A 23,397-nucleotide genomic window follows, 5' to 3' on the forward strand; every position below is an offset into this window, starting at 1 on the left:
ATTCTAGTCATTCTCATAGCGATGATTCTGAGATGGCCCCTCTCAATCCGACAACGACTACTGTGGAGGATCTCGATCTGGCAGTCGCTCAAGCAGCCCTGAACAGTCCTGATGAACCATGCAAGTTATACAAGAAGCGCTTCATCGGTCTTTTCGTACTGGTCATGCTCAATATTATCGTCAGCTGGGATGTGTGTTGGAAATTTTCATCATGTTCTCAGTGTACAACGCTAATCACCCGCAGTGGTTGACCTTCTCGGCCGTATCCAGCACTGCTGCCCAGTTCTTCCAAGTTTCGGAGAGTGCTATCAATTGGCTCAGCACCGGGTTTCTGTTCGCTTTTGTTGTTGCATCTCCGTTCACTATCTGGGCTCTGCACAGAGGCCCCAAGACTTCGATCGTTATTTCTGCCCTCTTGCTATTCATAGGCAATTGGATTCGATATGCTGGATCTCGTTCTGGCCATCATGGTCACTTCCCAGCCGTCATCGTAGGCCAGATTATCATAGGCTTTGCACAACCTTTCGTTCTGGCTGCTCCCACTCGCTACAGTGATCTCTGGTTCCCCGAGAAAGGTTTGTTTGGTCGGGTTTCTGCCACAGCTATAGCTTCACTGGCCAATCCTCTTGGAGGTGCTCTTGGCCAGCTCATTGGTCCCCTCTGGGCTACCAACCCAAAAGATGTACCAAACATGGTTCTCTACACAGCCATCGTCGTAAGTCTATCAATTTCTGAATCGCGTCAAGGTTCTGACATGTCTCAGTCCTGCGTCGCATGTTTGCCCGCTTTCGTTATTCCTTCAAAACCCCCGACACCTCCTTCTCCCACCGGGGATATCGAAAAGCTCGATATCACTGGTTCAATCACACTGCTAAAAGGCAACAAAGCTTTCTTCCTGGTCTTTGTCGCATTCGGAGTATACGTTGGCTTCTTCAACGCAGTATCGAGTCTAATCAACCAAATCTTCGAGCCATATGGCTTTTCCGAAACCGACGCCGGCATCGCAGGCGCAATTCTGATTTTCGTTGGTTTGGGAGCTTCAGCAATTGTTTCGCCATTCGTGGATCGCACGAAACATTATCTGCGGACAATACAGTTGTTGGTTCCGTTGATTGCAATCGGCTATGTGGCGCTCATCTTCATGCCAGAGACTCGCACGGTAGCAGGGCCTTATATCATTTGCGCCTTATTGGGAGCAGCTTCGTTCTCTTTGCTGCCTTGCGCACTAGAATATCTGGTTGAGATTACATACCCTGCTAGTCCAGAAGTCAGCAGCACGATATGTTGGGCAGGAGGACAGTTGCTTGGTGCCATCTTCATCATCGTCATGGATGCATTGAAGGGTGGGCTTGGTGGCCAGCCCAAAGACTCTATGAAGAGAGCGTTGATCTTTGAGGCTGTGATCAGCTGTTTGGCTGTTCCTTGTGTGTTTGCCCTGAGCTTCTTGCGTAGAGACACTATTGACTTGAACCGACGTGGTGCTGAGAATGCCGTGGGTAGTTCAGCTGAGGAGGGCTAGTCATTTCTACAAGATCAACTATCAATTCATTACCAACCAAATTTACATTCATAAGCAATCCAACCACCCACTAAACTTCTACCTTCTTCGCTCCAATCGCATGAAACAACCTCTTGAACCCTTCCTGCATCACATCGTCCTCCTGCGTAAAGACGATTCGAAACCATCCCGCTTGCTCCGCTTGCAGCAACGAGCCTTTTGTGATGTACACCCCATTGTCTTCCATATTTGCCACGAGTGCGTCTTCGGCTGCCCATTCGTCTTTATGGTCTGTCATGTCTAGGACAGGACGAAAGTTGACCTGAAGTTGTGTCAGCTAAGCCGTCTCAGGAAGAAAGGAAGAGGCTCTACCCACCCAGAGAAAAAACCCAGCATTAGATCCCGGAGAATACTCTATGCCATACTCATTCAGCACACCTGTACAATTCTCATACCTCTCCTTCAAAGCATCTCTACTTCTTTCCAGAAATCCACTTTTCCACTCTTCATCCTCCAACATTTCTGCTGCAAAAAGTTGATTCAAAGGACCACTCCAACTAAACTGCGAGACCGCCGATACAGCCTCCAACACCGCTGTGTTGCGCGAATACAAACACCCAAGGCGCAATCCTCCAGCTGCAAAGTCTTTGCTCATACCATAAACAACATGAAGATAGTCAGGAGAAATATAAGAACTGCTGTCAAAGGAAAGGACAGAGGAAAATGGTGTCTCAGAAGGGGAGGAGGAGGAGAAGACGGAAAGTGCATATACTTCATCAGCAAACAGATGGAGAGAGTGTTTGTTGCAGAGTTGCATAAGTGCTTTTATGACTGCCAGAGGATAGCATCGACCAAGTGGGTTATGGGGGTTACAAAGCAACAAGGCCTTGATTGAAATGCCCTGGTCTCTGGCTTCCAGAAGCGTAGATTCGTAATTCTCAATTGCAGCAGGAGAAAACTGATCAACGTTGCCAAAAGACACAAAAACACATTTCAGACCTGCTCTCGCGCCAAAATCTGCGGGAAAGGCTTGGTAACTAGGCCTGGAGATTAAAATACCATCGTTGGGGGAGCCAATTGCGTAGCCAAATAATTCGCAGAGAGAAGTTATGTCGTTGGCGAAGACTAGGTCATTGGGGTAGATAGCAGAGAAAGGCTGGAAGTATTTGTTCATGTGGTTTGCCATGGCGGTACGTAAGCGTTCGCTTCCCCATGGACCTTCGCCGTAGGTAAAGTCGTGGGGAGAAGTGCGGATTTTGGTGTTGGCGAAGGAGGAGACGTCTTTGGTCATGACGTGCTATGGATGGTGGTTAGAAGAGGTGAGAGATGTTTAGAGAGAAGAGTGCTGTCTCACATTTTCGGCAGTACCCATGTCGACGATGCCATTGGGATTGTCTTTTGGATGGTAGAGATTGCAGAGGAGTGGTTGCAGGCGAGCTTTGAGACTGGTTTGCGCCATTGCTCTACCTCTGTCTGAGAGAGTAGCTTCCGACATGGTTTAAAGAGGCTGCGCTGCCTGGAAGATCGAAAAGGCCAGAACCTAGAAGAAAAATACGAAAAACATGGTGTTGAAGTTTTTTTGTAGATTCAGTAAAGATAGAGCGAGGTATATTGTTGCTGTATTGGCAGGAGATGATATGAAAGTGCGCATATGTTGGGTCCAAAGAGGAGAAGAATATATACACCTACTCTGCGAGCTTGTATTGACAGCTGCCTAACGAGCCGTGGATAACACCTTTGCTACTATCATACCTTGCAGTCATGCAGGCATGAACGGGATGAAGCAAGAGTCGCTGATTCGTCTACTTCTCAGCTCTGCATAGTATTGGTGGGAGATATGATCCGTGACAGGCAGAAGGATAAATTGGAGAAAGGTCGACAGAAAGAGGCAGGAGCGCGTCATAAGGCGGTGAGGTTTCAAGCAAGCCGAGTCAGGGCGCGCCATCGGCGCTTCAGAGACCGACGCTACTGGCGAAGGCGGAGACAAGAGCATGAGCAGCGCAGCAGCAGCCAAAGCGATTCCAACTTGTCTCAATCAGTCCCAGTCCTGCCCTTCCACTCTCTTGCAGACCAGAGCAACCTCATTCAAGCACACTTCTGCCATGCCGAAGCACGCTGTCCCATCCCTGCGTTAATCCCCTCAACGACTGCTTTTTTCTGCCACTCAGTCTCTTGTCTCTTTGATTCCCCTCGCACTGCACCCTCTACGCAACCGCCATGCCACCGACCTCTTCTGTCAGAAAGGCCTCGGTAGCCACTACCGATACGAACTCTGGCCGTCGCCAGTCTGCTCGCCAGCCGCGAACCTCTACCTCGAGACCAATTAACTACTATGCCCGCACCTTCGGCCAGCTCGACAACAATGACAACCAAGATCCTGAACCACCAGGCTTCTTTCCTGCCGTCCAGTATTTCGCCGACTCGATCGCTGCCCTTCCGCGTGAGGTTCAGCGTCACATTACATTAATGAAAGAGGTCGAGGCCAAGGTCTACGGTCCTACAGAAGCCTTGAAGTTTCTAACCTCCAGTATTCTGAATAAGCCCGCCCCTCTATCTCGCAATCAACCCTCCTCTCCACGCTTACTATCCTTCACCGCCCCTCCTAGCGCCACGGCGAGTCTGGCTGGCTCTGTCGTCAACGGAAACCAGCCTCTCACCTTCGACCAGCGCGTTCAAGACGACCTCGAGTCGCAACAAGACGAACAAGCCGATCATGCAAGGCGCGCAGAGTTCCAGTCCCTTCGTCATGTCATTGGTAACATGATCACCAACCTTGACGAGAAGAACGTCGTCATGGCAGAAGCCAATCGCGCACTTGCCCAACAACTCGCTCGTCTCGACAGCGTCATGCCCCACATCGAGAATGAGATTAGCGAAGAGTCGCGTCTGGGAAGTCTGACACACTGGGCCTACCAGGACAATCGCACCAAGAAACAGACTACAACTACACAAAGCGAGCGCAACAGAAGAGACGTTGCAGCCACAAGCAGTCTTGCCGCTGCTGCAGCAGCTGTCCACGACCAAGACATTGCCGCAGCTAGAGGAGAAGCAAGACGCGAAACCAAAAAGACAAATCGTGCTCAAGCCATGGATTCGGACTTTGACGATCGTCCGACAAAGAGAGCGCAAACTGGAAAGTCGCGAAAGAATGCAGACGCAGAGCCAAAAGGCAGTGGGTTGGGAATTGCCAATGGCACAGCTAGTGCTGCTACAACCAAAAGAAGAAAGGTCGAGAAGGCTCCTGCTGCTGCTGGTGCACCAGCCATGGAGCGCTCGGCAAGTAATATGAGCAACGTGACCAAAGCCGCAAGAGGTGCTGGCAACACGACACCAAGATCGACACCAGCAGTCGAGACAACGAAGAAGAAAGGAAAGCCAGGTCCTGCCCCTGGCACTGGAGCTGGAAAGAAGAGGTATACAAGGCCGGAACCCTTACAACGCGTACACCAGCTAATACGATTGACAGAAACACGGCCCTCAATCAAATCGCAAACTCACCGAGATTATCCAACTCGTCGCCCGTGCTTGGCAATGCACAACTACAAGCCGAAACCATCTCCAGACCTACATCCTCCCGCATGCGCCAAAACTCGAATTCAAACTCCACGTCGAACCTACAGCATTCGCTACTTCCCGAAAAAGAAGTCAGTCGTCCAGCGTCAGCCGCCGACAACAAATCTGTCAATGGCAGTACCAATGGCCTTGTCGAGCCAGTTGCACCTTCGATCGCGTCAAGCAAAGAAGCCAAGGAGAGCGTGGAAGAGGTGGAAGAAGACACAATGAACATCGACAAGGCCGAGAGCACTGGGCAGAAACACCGACCCGAATCTTTGAAGAACGAAGATGTGATTATGGAGGATGCCAGTACCGAAGTCCGACCAAGGCGAGGATCGATAACGTCAACTCCACGCACAGAGGCGTTCCCTGAGGTGGGCATGTCACGAACTAGGGGCAGACATCTTCACAATGGACGCTCTCGTGGTAGCAACACGCCAGACCATTCTGCATCCGGACAGGATAGAAAAAGCCGAGGCAGACGCAAGAGCGGCAGTGGAGCACATATTCTTAAACAGATCGCCAGCTTTAATCGCAGCCCAGATGCAGGTAGGCGTCGCGATGAGAGTAAGGATTCGGAGATTTCAGAAGACGATGGACATGGAAGATCGTCACGAAGAAGCCAACCGCCTCGTGTCACGACAGTGTCGAGAAACAGACGCGATCGTGGAAATGGATCACGAGGAACGACTACGTCTCGACGAACAGAAGCATCGCAAGAAGCGGACGACGAGCCAGCTGAAGTCGAGATGGAAGGAGAAGGTGAAGAGGCGGGACAAGTGGTTGATGAGGATGAAGGTGAAGAAGGTGAAGATGGTGATGAGCCCAAGTACTGCTACTGTGGACAGGGCAGTTTTGGCGAGATGATTGCATGCGACAATGACGACTGCCCGATGGAATGGTTCCATCTTGGGTGTACAGGACTGCGAGCAGTACCAGGTGATAATGGTGAGTGCGATGATGTGTCTTTGTTCATGCAGTTACTGACAAGTTCAACAGTCAAATGGTTCTGCGATGTGTGCAAGGAACCCAAAGGCAAAAAGGCCAAAATGATGGCAGCCAGACATTGATGGGCATGACGAAGATGAATTTCTTGGGAACATGGCGTTTATAGAAGGCATTGCATGGACAAGAGACGTTGGATAGTGTTCGGACATGGTGTGAGTAGGACTAGGGCAGGACAGAAGTAGCAATGAAATGTACATGGCCGGTGAAGGCCGTTTCCTGATAGATGTTCATGGTCAAAGGCGGTGAGGATGAGGCAGTAAGTTAGAGCTGTCGGCAGGAGCGGGAGCATGACGCGTGCCTTCCGGGGGCTCTGGCTTGGCTGGGCGTGGGCGTGGGCTGTGGACACCAACTGCATCTCGCGGGGTCTTGGATGCTTCAAGGAGTCGACCAGCTCGTCAACTCTACCCATTCACTCATACAAGACACTCGACATGGCTGACGTGCCCATTGGTACGCGCGCATTCAGCCCTCATACAGCTCGTCCAATGCGCTGACAGACACACAGTGCTCGATGGCGGAACCGGTTTCCTCAAGGCTGGTTACGCCGGCCAGGTACGCCAACTACCATTACACGTCCATATACCGCTCAATCCATACTGAAACGCCGACTCTATACAGAACTTCCCCGAGCAACAGTACCCGTCTATCGTCGGTCGCCCAATCCTCCGTACCGAAGAGCAGACTGGCCTAGATGTCCAGCTCAAGGACATCATGTGCGGTGACGAGGCTGCCGCTGCCAGATCCATGCTCCAGATCACCTATCCCGTACGCCGCCCTCGGAAATACCCTCGAAATGCTTGTGAAAGCTAACGCGACGCCATGCAGATGGAGAACGGTATCGTCAAGCGCTGGGACGACATGCAACATCTCTGGGACTACACCTTCTTCGAGAAGATGAAGGTCGATCCTACCGGCCGCAAGATCCTCCTCACCGAACCACCAATGAACCCCTTGAAGAACCGCGAAATGATGGCTGAAGTCATGTTCGAACGTTACAACTTTGGTGGTGTCTACGTCGCCATTCAAGCCGTGCTTGCCCTCTACGCCCAGGGTCTGTCATCTGGTGTCGTCGTAGACAGTGGTGATGGTGTTACCCATATCGTTCCCGTCTACGAGAGTACCGTCCTCAACCACCTCACCCGCAGACTCGATGTTGCTGGAAGAGATGTCACGCGCAACCTCATCTCCCTCCTCACCCGCCGTGGTTACGCCCTCAACAGAACCGCCGATTTTGAGACTGTTCGCGCTATCAAGGAGAAGCTCTGCTATGTTTCCTACGATCTCGCTCTTGATAAGCAACTCAGCGAAGACACCACTGTTCTTGTCGAGTCCTACACCCTCCCCGACGGTCGCGTCATTCGTGTTGGTTCTGAACGCTTCGAAGCTCCCGAATGTTTGTTCCAACCTCACCTCGTCGATGTCGAACAACCTGGTATCGCCGAGTTCCTCTTCAACACCATTCAAGCCGCCGATGTCGATGTCAGATCAAGTCTGTACAAGGCTATTGTCTTGTCTGGTGGTAGCAGCATGTACCCTGGTCTTCCTAGCAGATTGGAAAAGGAATTGAAGCAACTTTGGCTCACAAAGGTCTTGCAAGGAAACCCAGAGAGATTGAGCGTGAGTAATCTTGAGATTTTACATGACATCCACACGGCTAATGATTGCGCAACAGAAATTCAAGGTCAGGATAGAAGACCCGCCGAGAAGAAGGCATATGGTCTTCTTGGGAGGTGCAGTCCTCGCAAACATTGTAAGTCTTGAAATATTTGCAAAGAGCAAGGGCACATACTAATCAATGACAAACAGATGGCCGACAAGGAGAGCATGTGGATATCCAAGCAAGAGTGGCAAGAACAGGGTACTCGTGCCTTGGACAAGCTGGGCGCTCGATGAAGAAATCATCAACATTCATACAACTAACGAAATCCTCCCAAATGCAAATACCAAATCAGAAAGCCTTGAGTACATTCTCCCATATTGGACTTTGATGTGCTATGTGCTCATGTGTTCTTGCCGCTTAACACATGTCATCAAGAAATCGTCGTTGAGAATTCGATATCGATGCTGGTCGATAATACAGTAAAAGTTTGACGCTTTGCTCAAAAAAGATTTCACAACTTCTTGGGTAATGATGAAATCGTCGTACAAAAGACAGAAAAAAAGATGTTTATTGATGAATTGCGCCCTGCACAGATCTTTCCAAATGCCACCCACTCTTACGCTTCTGTCAAAAACCCACATAACCCATTACTAACCACGTACCTGACCTCTCCATTTCCGCCACTATACCCAAAAATTGCTTTTGCTTGTTGAATTGGACATTGTGCCTCTGCTTTCCCTGCGTCTTGCTCTGCCTCTCGCACTTCCCCCGTTCCTTGTTTGTTATCGTTGTTTCTCTTCTTCTGCTGTGACGATGTGTTGGAGAGGAGGGTAAGATAACAAGACCCCTTCTCCCTACCTTCAGCTTGCCAGATACTCCACGCACATCCTTCCCTCTTGACACAGTGCTCACAACAAATTTCCGGGTTTTCTGTTTGCAGGACTTGCACTTCTGTCTTTATTCCCTGTTCTATTCCTTGGCCAGCTAGGGGCAGGGAAACGCCATTGATCCTTTTATTCTTCGAGGTCTGGGAGAGGAGGTTGGAAGTTGCGCAGGCGGCATAGGAAGTCACCGTTGTTGTGGCGTGGAGAGTGAGGACAGAGGTGGAAGTGAGGGTACGCGTGTGGGTGAACGAAATCGTATAGGGAGTTTTTGTCACTGTGGTTGTGTTTGTGACGATAGATGTCGGTACGACAGAGGAAGAAGAAAGATAGGATAAAGCGATAGAAGCCAGAGGGGCGCGGGAGTGGATTGGTGTGAGTGGACTTGTGATGCTGAAGGCGAGGGTATCTCTTTTCCTCTCCTTGTGCTTTGCTTGCGATACTGCTGCCGACAAGGAAGTGCTTGCAGAGGCCGAGGTTGAAGCAGAGCCGGAAACAAGAATAGTAGATGTAATGGTCCCATATACCGTTCGATTCTTGTATACGGTTTCTGGTCGCAATGTCACGGTGGCGAGTTTACTTGCTGTAAGAAGCAACACCTCTGTCGTGTGGATTTCTTCCCATTGTTTGCAGGCGACTCTTGCCGCAAAGTTTCCGGATGTAGGTTTGACCAGTTTGGGTTTTGGAGAAGGCTTGTTTTGGCGTCTGGAGCGAGGGTGGTGTGCCACTGCAGTTGCACTTCTCTTTCGTTTTTGGTTTCCGTTCGAGACAGCAGCAGATGCAGATGCAGAAGACGCAGCAGAAGAAACAGTGTTGTTCCTCACACCCACAAACCCAGTCGGAGCATCAACCCATTTGGTCGTCCTACTCGTCAAAAACCTCGTGCTCACCACCGTCTTGGTAGTGGTGTCGTGTTCCCAATGTGTGCTCGTCCCAAACTTGGTCATTGTAACATAAAAAGTGCCATTTGTTGCTTGTGCCTCTGTAGTGACGGTTTTGGTAGCCAACACACTGAACAGCGTAGAAAATGGTTTCGGCGTCACAGTGGTAGTGGTAGTGGTATAATTGTGTAAAACCACAGGAGACAGTTCCAGTGGGGAGGGGAGGGTTGAAGTTGAAGTGGGAAGAGGCAAGGGAGCCGAGGAAGTGTCGTATATGGTCGAACACAGGAGCGTTGTTGAGGTTGTGAGGTGGGATGAGAGGGAGAGAGCCAGTGTTGCTGGCAAGAGCATCGTAGACGCAAGAACTGTGGTCGGCTTCATCTTTGCTCCTTCTATCCTTTCCAGATCCAGTCCAGAGATTCGTTTTTGAGCACGCAAGGAAAGAACTCACAATGATATCCAAGGCCAAAAATGTCGTAGCGATAGTCCAGCAAATGGTATCAGAGACAATATCGCAAATCAAAAGTACCATACAACAGGAAAGAACAGAAACAACAAATGGAAAAAATGGTTATACCTTGATCCTAGATGATCATCAACCGGCTTCTCCTATCCCTTTGGTGCCTACTAGAATAAGGGTTGCCGTAGCCAAAACGGTTCTCCTGGAACGGTTGGATCTATTGCTGCCCATCACCAACATCTTTCTCGGCACACAATGATCCAGATTTCGATAACGCACATGGCGATCACCTACTTGATCTTTCAAAACACCTACCCGTCCAGTCGCTGCGGTGGAAATATGCATATCGCAGCCATCATACTTGATTCCATGCAGATATCAAAGATGGAAGTGGAGACCGGCTCGAAAAAGTGCATTGCCCCCTGCCAAGACAAGGGTCCGCTTCGACCACCAAGGTCATGACAGCATATCAAAAACTAAACACAGTCTGTTCAACATCAAGATGGAGATGCAATTGTACATTGTATATAAGCAACGAAACAAAGGCTACAGAGTTCAAGCACCGAATAAGAACAGCAAATTCGGCCAGGCCAGACTCCATCAATCTCCTTGTATCATCATCATCAAAAAGAGAAAAACCAAGATACAGAAGAAGCTTATAAGAAACGCCAGTCGTGGATGGTAATAACCACAATATCCCCCCTGTCCCTGTATAGAAGATCTTGTATCTGTCTTCGTATGCAATTGCGCTTTTTTCTCTTTTCTCATCGTGAAGAAAATCATATTCCCAAAACTCCGTAATACTTGGTATGTGTCTTTACATGATAATCGAGGGAGTGTCGACGTTGGCCTTGATGCTCTTGTGAGGGAGAACACTGGAGTTTGTGTTAGTTGAGGATCAAGAAGAGAGTCAAAGACTAAAACATACCTTCCACCGTTGACGTAAATCTCATCACCAACAGTCACGTCGTCACCGAGAACGCAAATGTTCTCAAGACGAGCCCAGCGACCGACAACGCTGTTCCAGCCAACGATTGTGCTCTTGACCCAGGCGTGCTCCTTGATCTTTGAGTTTGAGAGAAGGACACAGCGTTGGAGTCTGACACCATCACCAATGACACAGTTGGGACCGATAACGACATTGGGACCGATCTTGCAGTTGTTTCCAATCTTTGCTGAGGGGTCGATCATGACGTTACCGCCGTGAACATATGACTCGGAGGTGGAAGCGAGCTCCTTGCTGCCCTTCTTGGTGAGGGAAGAAAGGTACAGGCAAGTTCCGGAAAGGAAATCCTTGGGCTGACCAACATCCATCCAGAAGCCTTCAAGATCGAACGAGTGCAATTGACCATCCTTGGTCATGGCAGGGAAAGTCTCTTGTTCGATGGAGGTAGGGCGGAGGTCGATGCGGCTGAGGACGCTGGGGTTCAAGATGTAGATACCGGCGTTAATGCGGTTACCGACAAACTCGATGGGCTTCTCGACGAAACGGTCGATGCGAGAGGGGTGGTTGGGCTTGTGAACAACGACACCGTACTTTGAGGGCTCCTCAACCTTTGTGACAATGATGGTACCCTCATCACCGTGGGCCTTGTGGAAGTCGGCCAGTTGCTTGAAGGGGTAGTCGCAAATGACATCCGAGTTCAAGACAAAGAAGGGAGAGTCGTCCTTACCGAGAATCTTCTCGGCGAGCTTCAGAGGTCCAGCAGTGCCCAAGGGCTCGGTCTCGACGGAGAAATCGATCTTGACGTTGTATTGTTGCTCGTACTGAGGGAGGTGTCAGGATTGCGCAATTCAGCGACCTTGTGGAAGTGAATATGTACCTTTTGGAGAGCAGCAGTCATAATCTCGGGACGGTAGTTGACGGCAAGGACAATGTTGGTGACACCAGCAGCAGCAAGAGCAGCGACCTGGTGCTCAATCATGGGCTTGTTGGCAAACTCGACCAGCGGTTTGGGGAGAGTAAGGGTGAGGGGACGCAGACGGGTACCGAAACCGCCGACGAGAATAAGAGCTGCATGGCATTGTCAGTCATGGTTGTTCTCATGGGCCCTCAGCTCAGGGTAATGAGGGGCAGGTGGGCGGCTACTCACCCTTCATGATGAATTAAGTGTGGAGGGGTTGTTGATTAGAGTAAGAAGGTAGCAAGTGTGGATTGAACCTGGATGATCAAAAAAGTAAAGAAGCGAATGGAGGAAGAAATTACAAGGGACAACTCGGTCAAAGGATCGCGAGCGAGGCTGACGACGGCTGCTGCCACTTTACATAGTGAACAGCGTGGCCGAGTCCAATTCAAGGGGGGCAGCCAGTCCGAACGGCTTGGCAAGCACCCCCGTGGCCTTTGGCTGGCCGCTGCCACTCCCCTTGCTTCTAATTTCGAACACAACGGCCACCAGCTCCTGATGACACGAACACGACCTGCGCCAGCCGTCTGAGCCCCTTTACACTTTGACTGAGCGGACAATCACCTTGTGACACCACGTGCTGGCTCTGTTCATGAAAATGTCTGTTTTTGTCCGACCTGAACATGTCGACCTGTCTAAATCTGTATGTACCATGTAACAAGCAACACCCCTGTTTTGCGGCTAGTAGTATGCGCCTTCAACGCCGCGCCCGACAATATGCGAATCTTCGTAGAACATGGCCTACCAACTCTTTACATTTTATATATTCCAAGCCACCATCATGCATTTTACTCGTTGTAGTGGTAGACAAAGTAGTTGGGCACTCCCCAGCTGCTCCATCCCAATCGCTTTGCCATCTTTGCGAACCCTTCTGTCTCGATAAGGTGGTAGAAGGGGAATGGCGGGAACATGGCGCCGTCTCTATGAACATCACCCTTGACGAGCAATGCTGTTCCGCCGACACCGTCCAAGTTGACAATGTCCTTGGGGTTGCCTCCAGGATCTGTAAAAACTGTTAGCTCGTTCCTTTGTTTTTCTCTGTGGATTTACGTACGGCTCATGTATGCCATCAAGCTTCTATATGTGGCCATCTCTGCGTAGCCTTCGAGCAAAATCTCGTCAGGGCCCATCTTGGAAGCCAAATTCTGGGCAGTGTTGCTGTCTATCCAGCTGTTGAAATCATAAGGTCTGACGTCCATAGCACCCTTTTCCTTGTCGTAGTAGCGCTGGAAGCAGTTGGGAACAATGATGGGCTTGTCGAAAGCGGCCAAATCCTGAATCAATGTGTGAGGAGTCTCGACAATGTCCGAATCAAGCCAGAGGACCCACGAAGTGGTAGGGCCAAGAGTTGTGAAAAGGAGAGCATTTCTTGCGCGCGACATGGCAGCACGGCGCTCTTTCTGGGCCGACATGGCATGGCGATCGTGCTCAGACTGGCTAGTGAGCGGTGGCTCGTCTTCTTGTCTGAGAATTGTGATGGAAGCAAAGCGCTTGCTGCTTGCTTGAGTTCTGGCGATCTGTTCCTGGAGCTGAGCAGTTGCAGCATTGCCCTCGCGACCTTTGGGGATGATGAAGCCCAAGCTGATGAGGTCGTGGGGGTATGACAGAGCAACGAGGTTGGTCCAGTACTCTTCGTAAAAGCGGGCGAGGGGAGTGAGGATGAGGACACTCTCACGATTGCCGATGGGGTCGGGAGTGTTGGTGACATTGTTCATGTGGTAGTGAACGACTGGCGGAGGAGGGGCCTTTTCGCCGGCCTTGAGATTGGACTTGAAGAAGGGCAGCGATGGAGGGGAGAGGGCGTTTGAAGCAGCATCTTTGGATTTGAGTAATTGTCGTGCACCAGGGACATGCAGTGCAGGTCCAGCGTCGGTGGATGAGAAGATGAAGATGAGGAAGCCGATGGTCAGAAGGCCGGCCAGGACCAGTGTGATAGGATTGGTACGGCGAATCGATCGTGCGACGGCCATTGTGAAGGCTGTCAGGGAAGGGTAAGCAGGCGACCAGCGTGTGTATCAAGGAGCAGCATACGAAGGGGGAGCTGTTCCTATGTGGCTATCGGATGCTGAGCATAACTCAGCCTGGAGATGTGACAGATGTTCAGAAAGGTACGAGATGTCAATGAAAGGCTAGAAACACAGAACACTCGAGTGCACCTCCTGGAAAGAGGGTGTCAGAAGGAACAGCGACAGAGTTTCTTGAGGACAACGGAGGTCCAACGCTTTTCCCGACGCGTACGTACAAGCAGCAGCAGCAGCAGCCAACAGCCAACAGCCAGCAGCGACTCGGCGGCCGCCAGCCAAAAGTTGCGGAGAATCTGCCAAGGGGTTCCCATGCAACTCAGGAGCTTGTTTCAGAGATCGTCCGTGCTTCCATCTTTTCCTCCCAGTCACGTCACCATCGCTCTTTCCTGCTGCACTTGCATGTTGTGGTCTTTTTGGAGGAAACAGGTCAATCATGCTGCGTCGCACATCGCAATGCCTGTCACGGCGCCAGATTTCGCTCCTAAAGCCACGCTGTCTCAGCACCACTGTTCCGCATGGACTGGCCACTCCGACTTCTGGCTTCGCTCCAACATGGGACAAGATCAAAGAGACATTGAAGCCTCCGATCGACCAATTCATGCCAAAAACTCGCCCTTCCTACACCATTGATACTCCCTCGCCAACAAACTCCAATGATCCTCTGCGCACATGCACCGTCCTAACTTCGAATCCCTCCACCACTTCTCTTCAACAATTGCTCGATCAAATTCCTCAATTCCAACCAGCCAACGAGTCTGGTCTCTTTACCGACTTTCTCCTCCTCGTCACCCCTTCTTATGCCGCAAGTCTGCGCAACCAAAAGCATGGCATTGAACAAGCCTTGACCCGCATCTTTCCTGCCAAAGAGTTGGATAGGGACACACACAACTCGCTCGGAGGTGATTCTAGAGAAGCCGTTAGACTCGTCGCCGCTGTCGTCGATAGGCTGCCCAAACCTTCTGATCTCTCTGCTTCTGCTGTTGGTGACACGGGCTCCGAGGGAATTGCCCTACGATTGATTGCCAACGAGAACCCAATCTGGAAGCCTGAACTCGCAACTGAAGACCCTCGTGCTGCTCTCTCTGACAACAAGTTCCGCTTCTTGAGTTTCCACCTCAACGATGCATCTACACCTCCTCACATGCTTCCAATCGTCCAACTCCCTCTCGCGAACACCATCTTCCACAATGGTTTATCCTCGACTTTGATCTGGCGCAAATATGCTGTACAACAAGGTGGAAAGGGTCTCACTCAGATTGGCGAACAAGTCTGTGACTCGCACCGTGTCAAACTTCCTCAGCCAGCGGCATCTCAGGAGGCCAACAATCTTGCTCTGTCGGTGCCTTTGGTACCATTGACATCTGCCAGATCTGTTGTTGCATGCATGGGAAACATCATCCGTCGCTTGTCTGCTAATTCTGGTCTCGGCCCTGCGGATGACTCAAAAGAAGCTATCCTAGCCTCTCACGAGCTCGAGCAGTCTGTCACTTCGTACCACAAGACCCGTGGCCTCTCTCCTCGCGCCGTTTCTGTATGGGCTCTTGTCATCCCAGAGAAGACCTTCACCGGAGGCTTGTCCATGGCAGCCAAAGTCCTTGGCGAGCGAAATCTGCCCGAGTTGTGGAAGGCTGGTTCTGATCATCACACCGACCCCTCTCAGCCCAACCTTTTGACCTTGTTACAGAATGGAGCTCGTCTTCACAAAGTTTTGTCCGGAGGTGGTGGTTGGGGCAAGAAAGCTGGTCTGCTGTCCTTGGATCCCGATTCTGGTTATGGTCAGCACCCATCCTGGGAAGAGATTGCGCCAGCACAACAGACCGAACCTGAGTACATCCAAGGTTTGTCACCCGTGCCAGCAGATTTGCATCGCGTCTGGGGTGTTGAGCCTCAAGAACTGCCTAGCATTGTGAACAAGGGAGATTATATCCAGTTTTACATCTCACCACCAGCCTCTTCTGAAGAAGCACCTGCACAGTCTGCACCGACCACGAACACGCCAGACCAGACTATGTCGAATGTCAAGACTGTAGAGTTTGGCAGTATTCCCAGCACCGTCGATGACATGCCAAGCAGTCAATCAGCTGCTGCAGCTGCACAAAGTGATGTGCAAGTCTACCCGAACCACTTTGGTGCTTTGTCCGAGACCGGTATTGCCATGTTCTTCGGTTTGCAATCAGACAAAGCATCATCTTCGAACATACGTGATGCCACTGATGCAGCCACAAAGGTCGACGTGCCTTTTGGTCGAATCAGGTCTCGGTCGCAAGTTTCAGCAGCATCTTCCAAGCCAAAACAGGCGCCGACGGGCTTTGGTTTCTCACCAACTCAGCCGCTACAGTCGATGATGTGCGGCCCCTCTATCTCACGGCAGCTCCTGTAGGTAGCCTGTGACACATCAATTTCAGCACTTCGACCAACCTGACTCAGTATAGATCAAGCTAAGGCAGCCATTGAAATACAAAGCCGAACTATCAGCTCGAGCAGCGTCTATCGAGATGAGCCAGTGTGTCTGAAGGACACCGACAGCACTATCTGGCAAAGTGCCTCAAAGTCAGCCATCTCTCGTCGTAAGCTCAAGAAAACTATGCGGATACCGAAACAACCAAACAAGAATTGGACTTCTAAAGATATCAATGAAGCGCGTAAAGCACTAAAACAAGCTGGTCCAGACTCTGGATCGTCAAGGCTCGTTTTTAGAAATCTGCGCATCATGAAGAGGCATGCAGAACATACACCCTTTTCCGAAGAGTTCTTGAGCAGTCTCAAAGGTCAGAAACTTCAATCGTGGGCCGAACAGACTATGCGAGAAGTAATTTCTCCCGCGGCCTTTGAACAATGGGAGATAGATCAGACCATCCCTAAAGAACCTAACGACATTTGGTCAGATAAAGATATTCGCAAAGCTCACACCTTCAAGAAGCGACAATGGAAATTGCAAAAAGCAGCAAACAAGCAATTGTATGAAAACAAGGTTCCGTTAGCCACGCGAAAAATGCAAGACGTCCTTACGCCCGAGGCCTTCAAGCAATGGGAGAAGGACAAGACTATTCCTGAGAAGCCTGATGAAGTCTGGTCAGAGACGGATATCCGCAGAGCTCGTATCTTCAGAAGGCAGAAGTGGGAATTGCACAAAATTCCCAAGAGCCTAGAACTGGACGCGACTCCATCAATACCTAAGCAACCTCGACAACAAAACGCCTCAACCAACCAGCACAAGCAGGAAGCAAACTTCAACCATGTAGAGGGAACATCAGGGAAAGAGACAGCAACACAAACAATAACATCCCTAAGACTGCAAGCCCAGGCCCGCGCCCGCAGTCGTGTTCTCCAAGAGGCCTTTCGAGGGCTACTCTCGCCAGCGCAACAGCACCGTGCTAGCCTTCAAAGACCTTCAACCCTGTCCAAAGGCTCTCATATCAGCGAACCACAGCTCACGAAGCGCGTCATGCATCTCATTACCATGCATGAGCCTGGGTGCCCTCGCATACGCATCTACGAATTGCTGGATAGAGACTCAGTAAGCCAAGCAGAAAGTCAAGAGAAGGTTATGCAGCAGACTGAGATGAGAGATCAGCTCGGCAAGTGGAAGACTGCAGCTGAGGAGTTAAGTGAAGCTATCGGAATGAAATGGCCGGAAGAAAGCAAGAAGAAGAGGTTAAAGCACGTCGTTGAGAAGGAGATGGAGGAGATTAGGTGTGTGGAAAAGAGTGTTGAAGGGTTTCTGGTTGGATAGAGAAAGACGAAGATATGGCATAGCATGTAAGATAGGTTTGATCATCAGTGTCATGATGTGTGGATAGCGTTCTCGTCCTTTTCTATGTACAAAGACCTTCTCCTCATTCAACAAAAGTCTCAAAGAACACGTAGGTCCACTCTCCCAGAAGCCAGTGTGCAAAACCAGCCTCGATGCAATAAACAACCACGGCGCCCTCAATGCTATAAATCAGAGAGCGTCCAGACTCAATCAACCTTTCGCCTCTCCTCCCCCTCACCGCCACTCCCCAAGAGTCAAACGACCTGCACCTGACTCTTCGTCCTGCCGGCAAACCGATTCCTGTATAGAAACCCAAATACCGTCGCCAAAATCCAGACTCTAAGTACATCCAACCAGGTCCTCCAGCTCAGCGCTGTAGTCTCCTTGCTGTGATCGTACTTCCTACACACCTCCAAAAATAGCTTTGGATCATCTGTAATGACACCGTCTAGTTGCTTTCCTATACACCATTTCATCTTTGAGGGTTCGTTGACCGTCCATGCTAACACGGGTTTATTGTTTGCCTTTGCGTCGTGCAGGAAAGAGGACCCGCCTGGTGCCATGAGGATTGGTAACAGCATGTTGAAACTGACGTTTGGGACGGTGAGGAATTGGCGTGCGTAGGAGAGCGAGAAGCCGATGTGTGTGCATGCGTAACCGGGCAGGTAGTCAGCTACCAAAGGAACGTATTTTGCTGCCCAGCACCCAAAGACGATTCTTTGGCTCCAAGGTCTGTCGGGCAGTGCTGGTACGCTTGCTATCGTTTGAGCGATCAGGCGAATGATGTCGTCAGAATTGTTATCCAGTTTTATATCCAACAGCACCCAAATGTCTTTTCTTTCTTCGTCAGCCAGAAACTCTAATAGATCTGCCAGGCGCGGCATATGTTGCTTCGGCTCCTGCGTCGTGAGGAGTGGCTGTATAAAACTCCAATCGCAATCTATGATTTTCTCGGGACGGCCGAAACACCGGTTTAATGTGTTGTCGTGGGATAAGACGACCACACCGTCTTTGGTGATGTGCACATCGGTTTCTAGTGCGTGGGCACCGATGGAGATTGCACCGGAGAAAGCGGCCAGAGTGTTTTCTGGAAACTTTGCTTTGTAGCCGCGGTGGGCTATTGCTTGGGGGAGGCGTGGTTGGGAGGGGTCTTCTGGTTTTGTGGATGACATTCTGGAGAAGGGGAAGATATCTAGAGAAGGAATGAGAAAAACTGGTATTCAAAGAGAAAAGTGAAAAGTAGAGATTCAAAATAACTTACTCGTGGGCGTTTGGGAGCGTCCCTCCAGATGTGTCTTGTCAGACATTTGTTCAAAGCAGCCAGGTTGGGTAAAAACAGGTGGAACAGAAAGACGGCGCAACAGAGGTGTTTCTTCGTCTGCCGCCATCACTTTTCGATGTCGAACAACAGATGTCAGAATCTTATAGATCTTTGGCGATCGCAAAATGTTTTGGACTTGTTTAATTATTCTCCGCGGCGGGTTGAGAGGAGGCCTGAGGGCTTTGATATATGTGGTCGCGAGGCACGGAAATGTGATATGAATGATCTGCGACAAGGGTATCCGTGTGTCGTGTATTGCGTTTCAGCTTAGTGGTTTTGATAGGTTTCTAGACGAGTTGGCGCAAACTTGGGTGATGAAGGGCGTCCGGCGTTGTTAGATGTCTTTCCAGCGACGAAGATTCTTATGCTGTATGTTTTTGCAAAGAGGAAGAGAAAGAGTTGGAAAGAGTTTCAGAGGATTTGAAAGATACATAGGTCATTCGGGGACAGTAAGCTTCCAACAGTCCACGGTTGAGGCTAGTGGAATTGCATCGCTGTCCCCGTTGCCCTCGCCCATCTTTGCTCGTTCGGCGTGCGTGGGCCAAAGCTAGCGCCACTCACTAAGGTTTATAGTTAATTTTAAGCATCGTCGGGGTCAATCGTTTTGACCGATCTTTTGGGTGTCAGTTAGCCAAATCCTCCGGTTCGTTTGCCAAATCAACGCCCCTTCGCATGCGACATGGCTTTGCTCAAGACAGTCGAAGGAATATCTTATCGCACATTTCAAGGAGTAGACGATACAAAATATGCAGCATCCCGAAACACTCTCGTACTCTCGTACGCTGACTCGGCCGCTACAGAAGCATGACCAAGCTGAGACGTGGTTAGAAGGACGGGAGCGAAACTGCTGGTCTGCCGTAGAAGCCTATCATCGCTGTCTACCGTATCTGTGACCTGTCACTTCGGACATGTTTCGCTTCTGCAATCAGATAGCCTCATCAACAATTGCAAGAAGCTCTGTCGTGTTCCCAGTTATCTTGACGCAACGTTAGATGTTCCCCTTGAAGCTTACCAAGCTTTGGGATCGCCCGCAAGCATCTTTTGCAACATGACAGCTTGCAGCTTGCAGGTGGAGAGTCCCTGTCAGGCGCGCGGGTGCAGCACCAATGACATGCCCTCCCCTTCATAACGCATGGAATATTATCATCTGCCTGCGGCCGACAGCGGCGTCGCAAAAGCAGAATAAGGATATGCTAATGGAGATCACTTGCTCTGGATTGCAGGTACGCGTGTTGCGCTATCATGCCTCGAAGGATCTTTTGTCCATAGCTTTGGATCAGCTTTTCCCGTGTGATACGGAACGGCAAAAGGAAAATGTGGGATGGCATGGCATGGCAGCCCAAACTTTGGATTTGCGCCAGCCACACGACATGCACGTTTGAAAGTAAGAATTATATTCTCCGATCGACGACGAGTTTGAGAAAGAGGCTCTCCTTCTTCTTGTGTTCGGTGATTTGTTCTATACGGCAAGGACAGGAGACCAAGTCCTTCTTGAGACAGGTTTCGGCGCGGCAAAAGGGCGAGTCGTGCAACAGTAAAGACGTTTGCCTCGGCACGATCCCTGAGAGACATGATTTCGTCAGTGGCTCGTTCTCACCGATACTTCTTTCAAGGCAGTCCACCATCCACGCTGACAACAGGGCTTGCTTCACTCGGAAATAACAAAGTATTACCGAGACAAGTTCGTTACATCTTCGTAGCCCGAGCAGTTGTCGTTCCTGTACTCACTGACCCTGGTTGGTACGAGACGCATTGAAGCTGGACCCCAGATGCTTGTCGGCGGGTGCTCCGGAATTCGTGAGTGAACATGGGGTGACATGAGGAGCACGTCACAACGTGATCATGGGTTGGCGACCCAGCAAGGTGGTTCTCTCTGCAGGTGATTTCTTGACACGCAGCTGCTCTTTGTAAACAAAATCCTTGCTCCTCGTTTTCCATCAGCAGCTGCTTGATGCCACGTTAAGTTATTATACCTCATAACATCAAGACTACCACCAGCACGAAGAAGACATAATCCAGAACCCTACCGTGAAGATGACGGGCGGCAGTACAGAAGTACACCACGACTTTCAAGCTCGACGACCTCACAGCCATGTGCAGCGACTCGAACGAGCACGCAAAGCAGGTCGACCCGTAGATGAGCAGCCGCAGGTCGGATCTACCCACACACTCAACCTCTTTGCTTCAAACACTGAAGTCAGCAACAGGAGATATTCTTCGGCGTCGCAGCTACCAAAAGACCAAACGACAAGATCGAAGTAGGCTTCTGCGCTCACGATGGTACCTACAGCATGGACTTTGCAGTGCACTGCATTGAAGCCAAAGGCGATGCCGCAAAGACCTTCTCCGACTATGTAGTTATGAGGGTTAGGAATTACCAAGACGAGCACCATTACAAATACCTCGGCGCTGGTATCTCCAAGGCTGCAGCAGAAATCTCACCAGACTTGCCTGCTAGACTGTGGACCGAACTCGACATTCCTACCTTGGAGTTTGAGAGAAGTGTTGTGGAGAGCGACCATGTCAAGACTCCTGACGTGGATGTTGATGAGGAGGCTGATGCCATGGCTAGAAAGTGTGTTGGCATGTATGGCCCTCAGAAGCAACCTCTTCTCCAAGTTGGCTTCTTGAATGAAGTTTCAGTCGATGCTGCGGGTCATGCCTTACTCTGCACACTGGAGCAATATCGCAAGACAGTGCGCAAGACCACATGGGATGCCACTATGCACTACGCCGAACGCCTCAAGAAGAAAGGCATCAGAATGGCATTCCTGAACGCAACTCCTCAGGGCGGAGGCGTCGCACTAATGAGACATGCCTTGGTCAGACTCGCCCGCCTCCTCGGCATTGAAATGAAGTGGTATGTTCCAAGACCAAAGAACGAAGTCTTCCGTATCACAAAGACAAATCACAACATCCTCCAAGGTGTTGCTGCGCCCAATGAGCGCCTTACCTCCGAGCAAGCCGAAACAATCAAGACATGGATTTACAGCACTGCCAAGCGCGACTGGCTGCGCAAAAAAGGTCCACTGGCTAAGATCGAAGATGGCGGTGCTCATATCCTTTTCGTCGATGATCCTCAAATGCCGGATATTGTGCCTCTGGCAAAGGAAATAGAACCCGGTCGTCCTGTGCTCTTCCGCTCTCATATTCAGGTGAGATCTGACTTGGTGGATGGCGAGCCCAAAAGTGCCACGGCAGAGGTCTTTGATTGGCTGTATTCCCGTGTCAAGGAAGCAGATATGTTTATCGCTCACCCCGTCAGCGACTTTGTGCCAAAGGTTGTTGAATCTAAGAAAGTGGCTTACTTGCCTGCCACTACCGGTGAGTTGTCTGCTTCCACGGACCAGATTTGCGTGAAAATAACACATGCACAAAAACAGACTGGCTTGATGGCCTGAACAAGGAGCTCCGCAGAGAAGACTCCATATACTATTTCCGCAACTACAACATGCACTGCCAGCAGGCCAACCAACCACCCCTCGCCTTCCCCGACCGCGACTACATCGTCCAAATTGCACGTTTCGACCCTTCAAAAGGCATCGACACCGTCATACGCTCCTACGGTGAATTACGCAGAAAGTACTTTGCAAACACCGACCCCTCCAAAACACCCCAACTCTGCATTGCCGGCCACAGCAGTATCGATGATCCCGATGCCTCTGCCATCTTCGACAAAACAATGGACCTCATCGAATCTGAATACTCGGAATTTGCAGATGACATCTCAGTCATGCGATTGGGACCTATCGATCAAGAACTCAATGTCTTGATGAGCAACGCAAAGATCTGCTTGCAGTTATCCACCCGTGAAGGCTTCGAAGTCAAAGTCTCTGAAGCTTTGCATAAAGGCGTTCCGGTAATAGCCACACGCGCAGGAGGTATCCCCCTCCAAGTCGAAGACGGCAAATCCGGCTTTTTGGTGGACACAGGCGATCATGAGAAAGTTGCTGAGTACATGCACAAACTACTCACTGATCAAGAACTGTACAGCAAGATGAGCAAGTATGCAGCTTCCCATGTCAGTGATGAGGTCAGCACTGTGGGGAATATGCTGAGTTGGCTGTATCTTGCGGACACCATGGCTGGAGAGCAAGGAAAGAAGTTAGAGGTTAATGGACGCTGGGTCAATGATCTGGCGAGAGAAGAAGCGGGAGTGCCGTATCAGGAGGGTGAGCCTAGGTTGCCTAGACATTACAAGACTCAGCGATATACAGAGGCAATGCAGTAAGATAGAAGTATGGTAGAATGCTTTACTAATAGTTACTTGAAGAGTCCATCAGCATCTTGGTCGTGTCTGGTGTTTATCATTCTTTTCCTGCTCTAAGATATTTTCCTCGTCCCCAGTTATGGCTTTAAAACTTATAGACAGTTCATCAATGTCGCACAAATCACCTCTTTTAGTATCCTACGTTACAGCACACGAAAAGCAAACAAACTCGATCAATAGACTTACAAGTGTTTCAGTTTACTGTTATTCTTTTTTTTTTTTTTTTTTCAGACGATGCTAG

General features: G+C 50.3%; 10 protein-coding genes across 10 annotated transcripts; 5 read left to right on the top strand and 5 right to left on the bottom strand.

Annotated features, from left to right (window-relative positions):
• Positions 1 to 122: 122 nt before the first annotated feature.
• On the top strand, positions 123 to 1,423 carry M437DRAFT_16932 (MFS general substrate transporter; the record flags this gene model as incomplete). The annotated part of the gene is made up of 3 exons (XM_041018879.1): positions 123 to 191; positions 245 to 715; positions 764 to 1,423. Coding segments are annotated over 3 exons (1,200 nt in total), but the record flags the coding sequence as incomplete, so codon positions are not given.
• A 166-nt stretch (positions 1,424 to 1,589) lies between these two features.
• On the bottom strand, positions 1,590 to 2,993 carry M437DRAFT_79073 (PLP-dependent transferase; the record flags this gene model as incomplete). Its single annotated transcript, XM_041027099.1, has 3 exons — positions 1,590 to 1,820; positions 1,875 to 2,795; positions 2,853 to 2,993. The coding sequence occupies 3 exons, from the start codon at positions 2,991 to 2,993 to the stop codon at positions 1,590 to 1,592; spliced, it is 1,293 nt and encodes a 430-aa protein (XP_040875387.1).
• Positions 2,994 to 3,715: 722 nt separating this feature from the next.
• On the top strand, positions 3,716 to 6,123 carry M437DRAFT_70046 (uncharacterized protein; the record flags this gene model as incomplete). The annotated part of the gene is made up of 3 exons (XM_041025395.1): positions 3,716 to 4,911; positions 4,965 to 6,001; positions 6,053 to 6,123. 3 exons carry the CDS (start codon positions 3,716 to 3,718, stop codon positions 6,121 to 6,123), a joined length of 2,304 nt encoding a protein of 767 aa, XP_040875388.1.
• A 369-nt stretch (positions 6,124 to 6,492) lies between these two features.
• Positions 6,493 to 7,954, top strand: M437DRAFT_79075 (Actin/actin-like protein; the record flags this gene model as incomplete). The annotated part of the gene is made up of 6 exons (XM_041027100.1): positions 6,493 to 6,511; positions 6,567 to 6,613; positions 6,680 to 6,826; positions 6,887 to 7,678; positions 7,734 to 7,811; positions 7,868 to 7,954. 6 exons carry the CDS (start codon positions 6,493 to 6,495, stop codon positions 7,952 to 7,954), a joined length of 1,170 nt encoding a protein of 389 aa, XP_040875389.1.
• Positions 7,955 to 8,277: 323 nt separating this feature from the next.
• On the bottom strand, positions 8,278 to 9,774 carry M437DRAFT_79077 (uncharacterized protein; the record flags this gene model as incomplete). The annotated part of the gene is made up of 1 exon (XM_041027101.1): positions 8,278 to 9,774. The coding sequence occupies one exon, from the start codon at positions 9,772 to 9,774 to the stop codon at positions 8,278 to 8,280; it is 1,497 nt and encodes a 498-aa protein (XP_040875390.1).
• A 926-nt stretch (positions 9,775 to 10,700) lies between these two features.
• Positions 10,701 to 11,983, bottom strand: M437DRAFT_70049 (mannose-1-phosphate guanyltransferase; the record flags this gene model as incomplete). Its single annotated transcript, XM_041025396.1, has 4 exons — positions 10,701 to 10,758; positions 10,812 to 11,650; positions 11,707 to 11,897; positions 11,977 to 11,983. The coding sequence occupies 4 exons, from the start codon at positions 11,981 to 11,983 to the stop codon at positions 10,701 to 10,703; spliced, it is 1,095 nt and encodes a 364-aa protein (XP_040875391.1).
• Positions 11,984 to 12,575: 592 nt separating this feature from the next.
• Positions 12,576 to 13,757, bottom strand: M437DRAFT_59555 (putative alpha-1,6 mannosyltransferase subunit; the record flags this gene model as incomplete). The annotated part of the gene is made up of 2 exons (XM_041023599.1): positions 12,576 to 12,790; positions 12,842 to 13,757. The coding sequence occupies 2 exons, from the start codon at positions 13,755 to 13,757 to the stop codon at positions 12,576 to 12,578; spliced, it is 1,131 nt and encodes a 376-aa protein (XP_040875392.1).
• Positions 13,758 to 14,244: 487 nt separating this feature from the next.
• M437DRAFT_79080 (uncharacterized protein) lies at positions 14,245 to 16,191 on the top strand (the record flags this gene model as incomplete). The annotated part of the gene is made up of 1 exon (XM_041027102.1): positions 14,245 to 16,191. One exon carries the CDS (start codon positions 14,245 to 14,247, stop codon positions 16,189 to 16,191), a length of 1,947 nt encoding a protein of 648 aa, XP_040875393.1.
• Positions 16,192 to 17,819: 1,628 nt separating this feature from the next.
• M437DRAFT_88681 (PLC-like phosphodiesterase) lies at positions 17,820 to 18,737 on the bottom strand (the record flags this gene model as incomplete). The annotated part of the gene is made up of 1 exon (XM_041028885.1): positions 17,820 to 18,737. The coding sequence occupies one exon, from the start codon at positions 18,735 to 18,737 to the stop codon at positions 17,820 to 17,822; it is 918 nt and encodes a 305-aa protein (XP_040875394.1).
• A 2,183-nt stretch (positions 18,738 to 20,920) lies between these two features.
• On the top strand, positions 20,921 to 23,117 carry M437DRAFT_59498 (uncharacterized protein; the record flags this gene model as incomplete). Its single annotated transcript, XM_041023588.1, has 3 exons — positions 20,921 to 21,037; positions 21,094 to 22,210; positions 22,270 to 23,117. The coding sequence occupies 3 exons, from the start codon at positions 20,921 to 20,923 to the stop codon at positions 23,115 to 23,117; spliced, it is 2,082 nt and encodes a 693-aa protein (XP_040875395.1).
• Positions 23,118 to 23,397: the final 280 nt, after the last annotated feature.

Source organism: Aureobasidium melanogenum, assembly GCF_000721775.1.
Source record: "Aureobasidium melanogenum CBS 110374 unplaced genomic scaffold scaffold_33, whole genome shotgun sequence".
In the NCBI taxonomy this organism is placed as follows: domain Eukaryota; kingdom Fungi; phylum Ascomycota; class Dothideomycetes; order Dothideales; family Saccotheciaceae; genus Aureobasidium; species Aureobasidium melanogenum.